The sequence below is a fragment of the Antedon bifida genome, chromosome 7 (assembly GCF_963402885.1).
Source record: "Antedon bifida chromosome 7, ecAntBifi1.1, whole genome shotgun sequence".
Lineage (NCBI taxonomy): Eukaryota > Metazoa > Echinodermata > Crinoidea > Comatulida > Antedonidae > Antedon > Antedon bifida.
The window spans coordinates 19477583-19492843 of NC_136232.1; the positions used below are offsets into that span (position 1 = coordinate 19477583).

The window sequence follows — 15261 nt, forward strand, 5'->3', positions numbered from 1 at the left end:
GTGATGCTGTTAGCCATCATTGGTACCATTTGTGTTTACCAATGATGTTGACACCAGTCTACCACGATGAGGTAGCATCTCCGACTTCAGACTGGGATGTTTTTTTTGTTGTTTTTTTTTGTTTTTGTCTTTTTTTTTCCTTACTAACTACTAAATCTTATATACCCTATAACCAAAGTAAGTTTATTTTTAAAATTACTTATTTTTAATATTACAATAATAATAATAATAATAATAATCTATTTTTATATTTGTATTGCCTACTAAATAAACTTACATTAACTTATAAACGAAAAGTTACTCCATTTTAACAATTACCTTATTATTAATACATCTTATCTATAGGCTATTACAATATTATAACTTTTTTGGTTTTTTTTAAAATTATATTTGTATTGTCTAATAACTTTACCAACTGATTAGGTAGCATCTCCGACTTCAGACTGGGATGTTTTTTAATTTTTTGTTTTTTTGTTTGTTTTTTTTTTATTGTTTTTTTTTAATTCCTTACTAACTACTAAATCTTATATACCCTATAACCAAAGTAGGTTTATTTTTAAAATTACTTATTTTTAATATTACAATGATAATAATAATAATAATAATAATAATCTTTTTTTATATTTGTATTGCCTATACTAAATAAACTTACATTAACTTATAAACTAAAGATTACTCTATTTTAACAATTACCTTATTATTATACATCTTATCTATATTACAATATTATATCTTTTTTGTTTTTTTTTAAATTATATTTTGTATTGCCTAATAACTTTACCAACTGAACTAAAGGAAGATTATTTTAAGAACTACCTTATTTCAATCTTATTATTGCAACATTCTTCATTATAACCGGATTATTATTATTATCATTTTTCATCCTTAAAAAACTGTATTTTTATCTACAATAATACTATTTTGTCTTGTTCATTTTAACTTATATTTACTTGATTTTATTGATTTATTATTATTGATTTATTTTTAATTTAAACGCAATTTTGTATTATAAATTCTGATTTCTACATTTACAAAAATATATTTTATCGGTATGTTTGTTTTTTTTATATAGCACATTTTATAAATTTGTATTTTTTCTCAATTAATTTGCCTTAACAAACTATATTCTACTTTATGTATATTTAACAGTACCTTATTTTGTCTTAACGTATATTATGCTGTCTTAACTTATGTTAAATTGTTTAACATCTATCTTCAATATTCTCCTAAAAGAATAACTCTCTACTTATTTTCAGTTTCTCTATAATGGCGTTAATTACTAAGTATGCTAATGCGGATGGTTTTACTGATGTTAGAGATATTTTATTCGTAATCAAATATTCTACAGATTCGTGTCTAACTCTTTCTATTCTTCGTTTGTTATTGTTGGTTGTAGTTTTGCTGATAGCAATATCACAATAAATATGAACGAAATCAAGACACGTGACACTATTGATATTAAATTTTACTATCTGTAATATTTTGAATTCTATTTGTGCTATTTTTTTAGGATTAAAGAAGCCAAGATTCTGGAGGCGATCACATGCATAAGGAATTATGTGTTTAGATTGGAATCGTTCAGCACATTTCAATGCAAGGCAAAATGATGCAATTGCCAATTCCTCCAGATCACGAAGTTTAAATGCTGTATTATCACAGTTTAGTACATTTTCTATAATTGTAAGGCTGCGATGAACTATATCATAATCAATTATGTATTCATAACGAATGAGTTCAGATCGAATATTACATAAAAAATCTACCATATGATCTTTGACTGATTGTGATTCAAATTGTGCCCATGGATTTTCAGATATTTTTTCACGATCAATTAATGAATTAAAATATTCTTTATTAGATTCAAGCTCATAGTTTTCATTAGAAATATTATCCTTAGAATTGTTATCACTACCTGGGAAATGAAACAAAACATCACCATTGCCTACTACTACAACAGTGCTACTATTACTACTAGAATGTTCTCCTATGCTACTACAACTGTTGCTACTACTAGGCATAATATCACTGTCACTACTACAACTACTTGACTTGATGCCACTACTAGGCCTACTGCTGCGGCTACTACTACCACAGCTAGGCCTACTACTGCTAGTACCAGGCATAGTGCCACTACTACTGCTACTACTACAAGGCCTACTTATTATGATAGGTGTAACTAAGTTTATGTTTGGAGATAATATTTCTTCTTCACTAGGCACTAGGCTAGGCACAGTACTACTACTAAGTATAGGCTTTGGAGTGATCAAGTCATGATTTAAATGATAACGATTATTGATAGTATTATCTGATTTATTTTCTGATTTCATTAGTGTATCTAATTCTTGTAACTTACAAGTTGACTTAGCAATAGCATTCTTTCTGACATAGGGACACCCCCTGTTTCTTGCCCTTTTATTCCTCACTTGGAGGAACCTAGCGTACTTAGCGCCGGGATACTCATTTGATCTCACCGTATTCCGGGCTTCCTCCAAAGAAGCATTAAATCTTCTTTTAAATATCAACTTTGCCATAGCAGTCGATGTAAATGTAGCAAATGTAATAGGAAATAGATGTATCTTATTTTCAAACTGAATTTGTACAGTAAAAGCGTTTTATTTCGTTTTAATGAAGAGCAATTTAAAATCACTGTTCACCGATTGAAAGAATTATAATTCTCACTTCAAATTTGGAATGTTCGTTATAGTTATATTCGAATATTTGATGACGTAACAATAGGTGCGACGTTCTATTGTACGCACGGAACTAACCAATGGAACCCCACTATATTCACAGCTCTTGGAAACCATCATACGCGGTAAAAACACTGCGCAAGTGACGTGTGCGTACGGTTGGGGCTTATTTTAGCGCTGACGTCATAATGATGCACAGCATCTAGGCGCGCGTCTAAAAAATGAATAATTATAATAATAATAATTTTTTCTTAGATTTTATGGTTAAAACTATGGACAGAGGTGCCTGATGAGGCATGCTATTTGAAAGAATATAGCATTTTGCAAAATACTATAAGGCAACTCATTTTATTACCAAATATGACTTTGTCAGGTTACACCTATACGTTATTCTTTATCGTAATTATCGTTATGGCGTCACATGTTTCTGTTACAATGTCATACCTTGTGACAAAAATATGTGATGTGTCCATAAGACATGATGTCATATCACTACAATATTTGGGAATATCATTACCGTATTTGGGCACATCACACTTTTTTTGTCAAACTAGTTTGATAGTGTAGACTCAGAGCTTTATGCTAATAATATTTTGTATATTCTTCATTGTTTATTCACTTTTTAATTGAAATTTAATGGTGTTTTCACCATTTAAATAATATATTTTATATTTCCATATAAGTTAATTTATATACAATTTTAAAATCTTTGCTTGGCTTTTAAAATAAATTGTGTTTCTCACATTTTTAAGGATATTTTACTCTATTTGACTAAATTTCTCATTTTTGGGATACTGATCGCCTGGATGCTGATTAGCAGTAGTTTTTTTCTTCAATATTTTTACAAGTAATGTGACTTTAGTTATTATACTCAAACAAACTCTTTAAAAAAAGCAATAAGCTTAAATTAATAGGTTGGCCATTGAAAAAAAGTTATTTTTAATAGAGGGCGTATGAATCAGAATCACTTTTGTTTCGGTTCAGTGAAAACATAACAAACAAAAGTTCAACGTGTCCAGATTTCGAAGTTAAAATGTCTGTTTTATCAGAAAGGGGGAAACATATTAACACCGTTGTATCGGAAGACTTGGTTAAGAAAGGTAGTGTCAAAGCAAGAGAAAATTCTTATCATCGAGAAAAGAACCCAACGGTATGACACAGTCAAATTCATTTAGCCCTAGCTTGCCTACTAACTAGCCTAGGCCTAATAATTAAGCCTATCATCCAGCCAGGGCCAGGCGGGCCATCCGCTAGCCTTGATGTGTAGTCTAGTAGGCCTAGGCAGAGATCGCAGAGTACTAAAATTGTAATACTGCTTAAGCCTGGTACTGTGTGAGATTAAGTATTTAAATTAGCCAGCTTGCTGAAGGATTTCTGGATTTTTATGGGCTAACTATAAATATTAAAGCAGCAATGAAAGTCATTTGTATGGAACGCCTTGTGTGCAATAATAAACTAGTATATTTAAATAATTTCCCATAAATTCCGTGCATGTTAATTAGCATAGATAGATTTTCTTGAGTAGTTTAGAGAGTGACGACATTAATGATTTATTTCTTATTTTAGGGTTGTATAAATCTTGGACCAGCTCAAAATAAATTGATGTGCGATGTTCTTACAAAAAGGGTTGGTATTCATTTATAATAGGTTTCTGTCGATAAAGCTCTATAATATTGAGGTTGAAAGGGGTAGACTATGTAAAATAGGTCATAGAAATAAAATTTAAAATGAGTACCACTTATGCTAAAATAATATGTGTCCGTTTATAATGAGTTATGTTAATAGTTAGTATCAGCTTCTTTTTATATTCCCATCTGAAACAAAGATTATTAATTTAATGGCTTCCAGAAATATTACTTATAATTTTGCATTTAATACAATACAATATAGATAAATGCCATACACCAGGAATCTAGGTAACACACTTTTAAAGTGTGCAGAATTTTACCCAAATAAATTGTGGTTTATTTGAATACCATCATATCATGTTTTGTTTTAATAGCTCAGTCAGCCGGACCTGATGGTTTGGAGAGATGACTTGTTTTACTATTATCCTGACGCTGGCCTTCTTGAATTCCGGCAGGCAATCGCTGAATTTCTGACAGATAAAGCTAATGCTGCTACACCAGTGGATCCTGACAAGGTACTATACAATGCAGCGATATAAGCGCTCACTGACCAGGGGACCCAGAGCTTAAGGGCCCTAGAGCATGTGCAGTCCAATGGCACTACCCACCGTTTGAGGGCTCCTTAGGAGTGCTAAACCCAGGGGCCCCAGAGCTTAAGGGCTCCAGAGGCTTAGCAGCCCCAATGCAACTACCCCATTTGAGTGCTAAATCAGGGGACTTAGTCCCATCCATACGCCACTATTCTAATCACTTATGTTTTTATATAAAGTTTATGTAAACTACCAGGTTAATTAATATCTTCCTGTTGTTTTAAATCTTGTGAATTTATTGATCAATAAAATATTATATTAAGAGGATATTAAAACTTGGCAACTCATTATATGTGAATGTGTGCCCACTCTGAATCCTGCTATATAAATTAGAATTAGTAACAATACAGTAGTATACTCTTTAGGATCCAACAATGTGGGTCTTAATGTCCCCTGCTTAGGGGTTGGCTGCTGTAGAGTTAAAACATATATTTACCATTGTTCATTTTACGAGAAAGTTTCCCTTTAATAAGGGTGACTGCTGTATTAAATAATATTTTTTAGAAGCATGTAAACCCTGTTTTTTTCTTTTTTTTAGGTGGTTGTGATAAACGGATGTGGTACAGTACTAGAGGCTGTTGCCTTTGCTCTTTGCAATTCGGGAGGTAAGATATGTGTTTTTACAAAATGTATTCAATAAATCATGCAAACAAAGCAATCATGATTTTAAAGAATAAAAGTATAATTATAATGTGATTTTGCTTTTTAAGATGCATTCATTACACCAAGCCCGTATTACGGAGGAGCTTGGCAGGATTTCATGCGACGAGCGAATGTCAACGTCCATCCAGTTCATCTGTATTCTGAGGTCTGTGAATAATATATTTTAAAATGATTGAATCAACAGTTTCCTATAGTGGTTCACACAAATAAGAACCTCAATCTCCGCAGGGGCAGGGGTATTTTATTGACAACTTATTTTTATTGTGATCATACCAAGGCAATCTAATATTAACAACAGGAACTTTGCCAAGATAGGAACTCCTAGCAGTCTTTTGACAAATACCAACAGTACAGTACTACTATGTAGGGAGGGGTTTGGAACTGATACAGAAACCCTTAGATCTTCGGAGCATCCTGTTAGATTGCCATGCTCATACTAATTATATATGATACATTTTTTCTTTCCAGAAAAGTGAAAATGAAACAAGGAGTTTCCAGTTAACAATTGATAAACTTGATAAAGGCCTTGAAGAAGCAAATAAAAAGGTTGGACAATTTTATAAGTCAAAGGGCTGTTTGAACTACCATCACTCATAAGAAGACATTTGTGAAAGAAGTCCAAAGAGACATTTGTGAAGAGGTTGAAAAAGACATTTGTGAAAGAGGTCGAAAAAGACATTTGTTAAAAAGGTCGAAAAAGACATTTGTGAAAGAGGTCGAAAGAAACAATTGTGAAAGAGGTCGAATGAGACATTTGTGAAAGAGGTCGAAAAAGACATTTGTGAAAGAGGTAGAAGGAGACATTTGTGAAAGAGGTCGAAAAAGACATTTGTTAAAAAGGTCGAAAAAGACATTTGTGAAAGAGGTCGAAAGAAACATTTGTGAAAGAAGTCGAAAGAGACATTTGTAAAAGAGGTTGAAAGAGACATTTGTGAAAGAAGTCGAAAGAGACATTTGTAAAAGAGGTTGAAAAAGACATTTGTGAAAGAGGTCAAAAAAGACAAATGTGAAAGAGGTCGAAAAAGACAAATGTAAAGAGGTTGAAAAAGACAAATGTGAAAGAGGTCGAAAAAGACAAATGTGAAAGAGGTCGAAAAAGACATTTGTGAAAGAGGTCGAAAAAGACATTTGTGAAAGAGGTCCAAAGAAACATTGTGAAAGAGGTCCAAAGAGACATTTGTAAAAGAGGTCGAAAGAGACATTTGTGAAAGAGGTCGAAAAAGACAAATGTGAAAGAGGTCGAAAAATACATTTGTGAAGAGGTCGAAAAAGACATTTGTAAAAGAGGTTGAAAGAGACATTTGTGAAAGAGGTCAAAAAAGACATTGGGAAGAGGTTGAAAGAGACAAATGTGAAAGACGTCAGAAAAGACATTTGTGAAAGAGGTCGAAAAAGACATTTGTAAAAGAGACTGAAAAAGACGTTTGTTAAAGAGATCGAAAAAGACATTGGGAAGAGGTTGGGATAGTTAGAAAATACATTATGTTGTAATGAATAATTTTCAATTGAGTGGTAAATGATAGGTGACATATAATCCAAATTTAAACTAAACTTTCTCTTTTCTATTCAGGGGCTGAAAATTCGTGGTTTGTTTCTAATGAATCCACACAACCCCCTAGGGGAAATATACTCAAGAGAAATGATCAAGGACTGTCTTCAGTTTTGTTACAAGTATGTAAAAAAACATGCCAACTTGGAAAAATGAAATCATGTCCAAACTATAGAGGGTGCTATAATATTTTGAAAAATACATCAAACTATAGAGGGTGCTTTATTTCTAATAGTGAAAATGGGTATGTCAGACATGCCAAAGGCAGAAACTATAATGCCAACTCATTATTTCACTTGTTAAACAATACATGAATTATAAACATCTTGCGGACCGATATTTAGAATTTTTTTTTTCCTTTATCTAGAGTAATGTCTTGATATTTTTTTGTTTATCAAAAAATATGAGGAGGAAATTCCATTTTATCGAGAGATGACACAAAATATCAGGAGACTTCATTATGAGCCTATGGTTTTTCTATAAATAAATATCACATTTCTTCGACAGGCATTCATTACATATCATATTTGATGAGATTTACCTGACTGGTGGTTTTGTTGAAGGTGTCCAAACCACCAGCATCCTTCAGTTCAAACCAGAAGATATACCAGACCCTGAAAGAACACATTTTATCTGGGGCTTTAGTAAGGTAAAGTATTAACAGTAGGTGTTGGCAGTAGAGGGAGAGATTTCCACTGATCTTGAATGTTAATACCGTTTTATATTCATACCTACAGGATTTTGCAATGTCCGGTTTTCGAGTTGGTTTATACTATGGATTTGGAAGCGAAGTGAAGACCGTTATACAGGACCAATGTCGCTTTACCAGATTTTCTGCTAATATGCATGTTGTTTTAGCTAATATGCTCAAAGATAAAGGTGTGTGAACAGAACTTAAGTTTCCTAGACATGTTATTTTATGTATGGTATGCGTCCTTCCTGTGGTCTGCATGTAAATAAACACAAAACATAGCTAGATTTGATTAAAATGTTTAAATTAATACAGTAACCCATCTTTTTCATTAGACATCACTATTGGTGACACTGTGCTAAGAAATGAATGAAAGGAAAATGTGTTTTAACACTACATCCAACCCCTATTATGGTTTAATTTGTTGGGTCCCGGCGATGTCCTCTTAATAGGAGTTCTAATGTGAACAAAATTACAGTAAAACCACTCCTTTGGGACACCCCTATTAAGCTTGGTTTCCACAAGGACACAAGCACAATGTAAGTAACTTGACCAATCACAAACGATGGATTATCCTTACTGTCGCCATTGGTCAATTCCATTGTTGCGTTGTACTTGCATTGCGTCCTAGTGGTTTTACTGTAACATAAATTTACAGTAACAATTCTAACAAGTCTAGACTAGTAGATTGGGTATTGTTACTTTACATATTGTAATTAGGCCGGGTTCACCAAGACACAACAATTCCCATTTCATTTATTGCAGACTGGATAGACAATGTATACATGGAAACCAATCAAAAACGTTTAAGGGAATGTTATGAGTTTGTTTCAAGTAAACTTACATTGGCAGGCATTCCGTTTCTTGAAGCAACTTGCGGACTCTTTTTGTATGCTGATTTCAGAAAGGTAAAACTGTCTCATAACAGCAAAGAAATCCCAGTTATTCAGAAAATACAATTAATATCAATCAGATAACTTAAAACGATACTGTGTCATCTATACGGACTGACAGACAGACTGGTGACATTTCTTTAGCAGTTTAACTTTGGAATACTTTTTACACATAATTAATAACATTTAAATTCTGCTTTTTTCCTTTCAATTATTAACTATTTTAATTGTTTTCCTTCATGGTTAGTTAATTAAAATAAATAATTTATGTTGACTATTTTTGGACAATAAAATCGGTTAAGTCCATTTTCGGGCATCTTGATTATATCTGAGACAACAATCTAAGAGATTGGAATCGAATGTCGGTTCTTTTGATCGTCAACCCTTCTCATTGGTGTCTCAGATTATAATAATAGTTAAAACTTCAGGTTTCCAACAGGAGAACTCTAGTATGAAGATATAATAATATTAGTTGTGCCTCTTTTATTTAGTTTCTAAAAGACCAGTCATTTAACTCGGAGATTGACCTTTGGAACAAGTTACTTGATGCTGGGGTACATCTATCACCCAGTAAAGCATTTCTATCAGATGAACCAGGCTGGTTTCGGATTGTATTTTCTGTTCCAATTGACCAACTGAAAATTGGTAAAACTTTTTTATTATTTAAAAAAGAAACATGGTATTTCGCCAGAATTTAAACTTGTTATTTTCTTGCCAAGTTTTTACATATGTGACTTGCACAGTGTACAGTAAACCTATCTGTTGACAATTGTTTGATCATTTTCAGGAAACACTGAAAATGGTTAAATCTAGAAAACTTTTTAAATTGTATCAATTTTTTTTTCGTTTTAGGCATGGAGCGTATAAGCCAAGTATGCAAGGAAATAGTGACCAACAAGAATTAGAATTATGTTCTGTTTAAGCGAAAGATCAGGTGTGCTGAAGTCCTTTTAAAGATCAGTAGATAACCCAAGTGTAATATATACCATTAGATTTATTAAATTTATCACTGAACTCTCACTTTTAAAAATGTTTATATTAATATAATCAGGAATTATGAATAATGGATTAGGGTAAGAGTTTTTTATATATTAGTGAATTTTTATATTTTAATTTTTTAAGTTATCAAAATTGGAATAAAATAAATGTATATTATTAAATATATCACAAAGAAAACATTCATACTACTGTAGTTGTTTAAGTGATCAAGGGAAGTGAGAGGCGGAGAAAGGGCAGCAGAGTAGAAAGGGGCGAAGAGAGGGCAGCAGAGTAGAAAGGAATGTATAGGGATGCAAGTCTGCTTTCCACTAGGCGAATACATTCGCGCGAATCTAACATTCCTGAGTTCTGATTTGCTGTGCAGTTGTTCACGTCACTAAAAGTAGATGAAAATATAAATACACATACACATTTTGTGAAAACTGTTCGCCCGAATAAATTTGTGGTTGGAAAATCAGCTTAATTGATGCAAGTGATGAAGATGACGGCAACAAAGGATATGTGGAGATGTTGATGGCAGACGGGAATATAGAGGTGATGGAGGGGGAAAGAGGGCAGCAGAAGAAGAAAGGAATATGATAACGACGGACAGAGATATAACGACAGAAGAGGAAGGGGCAGTGAGGCAGCAGAGTAGAAGGGAACAGATATGGCAGGGATGATGATGGATACGACGATGAAGAAGACGACAAAGAAGGATGTGGAGACGTTGGTGACAGACGGGGATATAACGACGGACCTAAAGGTGAAGATGTAGAGGGCAGCAGAAGAGCATGGAACATAACGACAGACGGACAGAGATTAACGACAGATGAGGAATGGAATGGAGAGTGAGCAGCGGCAGAAGAGAGACGGTCAGGAACGTAATGACGGAATAAATGACGACGACGGATCAGAAGGAAGCAGAAGAAGGGAATAATTACGATGATGAAGACGAACGGAAATACTAGAATAATGACAAAAGAGATGATTTTGTTTAAAGGCAAAACTCAATATATCGCAAATTAATAACTGCTGTGTCGATTAAAAAATAAGCGACTGTTATGACAGAACTAATAGTCTACAGTATACCGGTACTACAACAAATTTTTGTTTTTCTTTAAATAAAACGTACCATTGTTAAAGAACGCAAACGGGTGTATATAGCCAACTATGTTTCTCAGTTCATTATTCCTTCCCATTCAACCGTATATTTATAGAAAAACCTCTATTATGGGGAAATCTTTTGCCCAAATTCCCCTTTAATTAGGTGCCCCTTGAATAGATGTACTGTATTATTAGTAGGCCTACTTTTTAACAGCAATGTACTTGTTTATCATAAAACTTAAGATAATCGCACGTCAAAATAACATCGTTTAATATTTTCACAAACAATGTTCCATTTCATCAACATCTACCATGTTCCCGTCCGTCTTATTAAATTATAGGCATTGGCATGTGTTTTCAGAAAGATTCTGAAACTGGGTGTTTTCGGCAGGCAGGCATGATTGTGTATAAAATCTCTTGAATAGGCCTACTTTGAGAACATAGATTGTTGTCGATCGAGTGGGCACTTTTAGATTAATCTCCGACAATTGAAACCTGAACGTAAATCCATTTAGAAAGTCCATGCATATTTCATCTTTTGATATGTATTTACAAGAAACACATTTCAGAATGTACAATTTTGTAGTGTTCTAATCCTAATCTAGTAACTGTGATAATGATATAACACTATTGACTGCGTATTGCCATTACATATATAATAGGAATAACTCCCTGCAATTACAATTATGTTTTTTTGGGGTGGGGGGAATTTCCGCTTATTTAGCAAAGATTTTTATCTGTTATCGTAGTAGCCTATTCACAACAGTAGAACCACCACCATAATTATGGAAAACTTCAGGACCCAATAAAGTGTCTTTTACCAGGGGTATCTAGACTTTCCCAAAGTATTGTCTTTTTTACGTTAGTTCACCCGTCGGCGTTTCGATTTTTGTCTGGAAAATACGTGCGCTCAAGTATTATACGTATGAAACGCCATATGTGCCAAAATTGCTATTGCTAATATTAATTCAAAATACGGTCTAAAACCTAGACTAGGCCTACAAGCATTTTAAATAATTGTCACTTACTTCACCAGTTATGTTATGTCACTATTAAATGCATAAGAGAGTTTTTATACAAACTGAAATTACTTTCGAAAGACAGAGACATGCATACTGGTAATTATTGATTGCATTCGCGTTTTATAATGTATTGCTTTAACTGACCAAATGTCAGATGGTTCTTATTCATATTTGTCAAAACCCTGAAGTTACACTAGTAAATGCAAAATTGTGTACTAGATTCGTTTTCCTTTCAAGAAATTAAAAGCTTTCAAGTTAAGAAGTTTAAAAGTAAATGAACAACTATGTGAACTACTATTTAGTTATAAATACTGTAATTATTTGTTATTACAGTATTTATATATGTTCAAATATTTCCATCTGGCTTCTATAATAATAAATATCAGGAATGTCAATTGCAAGCCAACCGTAATAGTATTTTGAAGGCGCTAATTACTCTTCATTTTGCATGTTTTATATCAGTATAAAGTATGGTGTAGACGTGCTTTTGGATCTGCATATTAATAAATTATCAATATCAGAATACCATCTCGAAAAAAAGATAGATAATCCAATACACACATCAGTAATCAATCAATACAATTATCAATCAATAGTAGGGTTCTTGATAGGTACCGGAAATAAAATCATCGTGTGTTGTCATACAATATTCGGTATTATACTGTGCTGGTATGTTGTATGACGGGTCTGGCGCTACAACTGTAGTTGTTTTTCCAGTTGGTTTGTGATAGCAAATACAAACGACTGTCAAAAGCAGTATTACGACAACAACTCCACCTGTGACGATAGCGATGATGACTGCGATCCCTAGCTCCGTCCCGTCATCGTCATTTGATTCTATAATATAAAGCAACATTTTACTGTTTTGAGTTGGTTACACCAAGGCAATCTAACAACATGGCACTGAGCTCGGCTCGGCCAAGATAGGAACTCGTAACAGTCATTTGATCTTCTGTCTGGCTGCGACAAATACCAACAGTACTGTACTATGTACCTATTCTCCGAGTTGCGTGGTGTCTGTTAAGGAGGGTAGAACTGATCGTGTCGCAGGCACAGATAACCCCTTTGATCTACGGAGTGGGACTATTCATGCTTAGTTATTTACATGAGTAAGCTACCTGATTCTCAGTGCTGTATCTTCACATACTTAGCTACAATATTTACACAGTATATTGTAGGAATATTTGGTAATACACCATCTCATTTGTCTCACATGTGGTGCCTGTATCATGTAAGGTTATGTCAAGGGTTAGGATACGCTATGTTTAATGTAAGGTTATGTTAAGGGTTAGGATATGTAGTATGATACATACGAGATAAATGTGATGGTGTTATCGCTAACTTTAGAGTGGGTATATCACCAACTTACCCGGGTCCCAATGTCCCTATATTTCCCTAAATGACGTCACAATGCGAATCGAGTGTCGTACTTATCTGCTTATTGAAAACTAACGTAAGGTTTTAGCACCCAGTATATACCCAAATTGTGACATGTTTTCCTACCATATTCACAATCATGTCCATGATACTTTCCGTAACAAGTGCAACTATAAGAATCAGGAGATGTGGCGCCGTGATCAGCATGACAATCTCCACCATTCAGACAAGGTTCTCCTGAGCATGGCTGGAATTCGCAGAGCTCACCGTTAAACTCTTCATGGCAGTCACAGAATTTATCTCCAGGCCAACCAGAGCAAATGCCACCATTTAAGCAGTTATAATATTCACATATTGCTAAAAATAAATACATTGTGTAAGTAACTAATGGATACTTTCAGATACTTTAATACACTTAGTCTCATATCTAAGTGACTGACAATTGTCAGTTAAGATCTACCTAGTGACATCTGTAATTATTTCAATAACTTTGTGCAATGAGAGTAAAAGACAATGTCCTTCAATCATTTCACGTCCAAAAGTGTTTAAAAACTGATAATATAGCCTGTAATAATCCATTATAGATCCTGAAGCAGGGTAGCTTTTTAGATCCTAATTCAATATGGCTATTTTTCGGATGAAAATATCATAGCTTGTTACTTCTATAAAAGGTTAAATTAACAGAAAATAAGTGTCCTTACCATTCATTGCGGGCAAACATATTGATATAAACACAACAGGTAGGCCTATCAGTAACTTCATGGTAATACTACAGGTAAGCCTACATGGTAGGCCAAATGATTTGAAAGCTGGTAATGTAATAACTAAGTCAGTTGTGTTACTAGTGAGTGTCATGTGTGTATTTCTATACCAACCTAAATAAAAAGCAGCCTAGGCCTATACAAACAAGTCAAGCTTGACAATATCGATTGAGTAATTTCAATAATAAAGTGTACAATGTCTTCCAATTTCTCTATTATGTAAGTGAAATTTAGAACTTTATTTATATAGTTAAGAATCTCGCATTGCACCAATTCTTATTACTATATTGTAACATTGATTGACTATTGATCCGTATACGGATATTCAGCTGTTACTCATTTTTTTAATTCCATGGGTTTTATTAGACATATTATCACCGGTGGCAATTGATCTTTCTGCGTAATTGTACAAATACGAACAGTAGCAATTAAAGTCGCATACAATCATGTTTATTAATACAATCATCTGTATTATTATAGACACCCATTACGACTTGTGATGTTTTTTTTCGCAATACAGCAGAGCCCTATTAATGCTAGTTCGCACTAAGACGCAACGCAAGCGCAACGTAAGTGATTTGACCACGAACGATGGATTATTTGAAGTGTCGCTTGTCATAAGTTAACTCGCTTGCCTTGCCTTATCTATAGTGCGAACCAAGCTAAAGTTCCTTGAATATGTTCGCCTGTAAATCTATGGATCTTAGGTTTATGAAGTTGTCGAATCAATTAATTGGAATTCTACTACTTAAAAGTATGTTTTCGCTCTCAATGTTTATTTACCCATCGAGAACATAAATGAAAACAATACACAGAACTCATTTTAACAATATCTTCTGTCAAAATATAAATTTCAATGTTGAATCTTCGAAAGGAACAGTTCACGGGTATTTCAATTACAACATATCGTTTTTATACTATTTTAATGCTATTTATATTTTGTTAAATAACTTAAAGACATTTCTGATTTCATCAATCAATTTCTCTGAATATCAAGTTTCTTTACAGATTCTGACTTTTCTGTGTAAAATGATAGGTTCCCTTGATTGAGTTTGTTAGTACATCATGTACATTATGTGTTATTTAATGAATAGAAACATCAATACAAGAATGACAGTTGACAAGAAGAAGGTAACTTATAAAATATTTAATATCATAATGTATCTGTGACCTTTACAAAATAAACATAAATGGATTGCCATGTGAATGCTTAGACGCAACGCAATGAGTTGGCCAATCACAAGCGACAGTTTGATGATCCATCGCGTTGTGATTGGTCATCTTGTGGTGCGCTTACTTCCTTGCGTTGCAT

At 33.4% G+C, this 15261-nt stretch overlaps 2 protein-coding genes across 2 annotated transcripts; one reads left to right on the forward strand and one right to left on the reverse strand.

Annotated features, from left to right (window-relative positions):
* Positions 1–3674: 3674 nt before the first annotated feature.
* LOC144848227 (1-aminocyclopropane-1-carboxylate synthase-like protein 1) lies at positions 3675–9856 on the forward strand. Its single transcript, XM_078704941.1, has 12 exons — positions 3675–3840; positions 4257–4316; positions 4693–4833; positions 5447–5513; positions 5619–5716; positions 6040–6117; positions 7142–7242; positions 7628–7769; positions 7858–7999; positions 8577–8719; positions 9196–9349; positions 9557–9856. The coding sequence occupies exons 1-12, from the start codon at positions 3724–3726 to the stop codon at positions 9607–9609; spliced, it is 1296 nt and encodes a 431-aa protein (XP_078561067.1). The 5' UTR covers positions 3675–3723; the 3' UTR covers positions 9610–9856.
* Positions 9857–11496: 1640 nt separating this feature from the next.
* Positions 11497–13982, reverse strand: LOC144848394 (lactadherin-like). The gene is made up of 3 exons (XM_078705119.1): positions 13890–13982; positions 13315–13545; positions 11497–12648 (listed from the first exon to the last, which is right to left on the reverse strand). Exons 1-3 carry the CDS (start codon positions 13948–13950, stop codon positions 12401–12403), a joined length of 540 nt encoding a protein of 179 aa, XP_078561245.1. The 5' UTR covers positions 13951–13982; the 3' UTR covers positions 11497–12400.
* Between the last annotated feature and the right edge of the window lie 1279 nt (positions 13983–15261).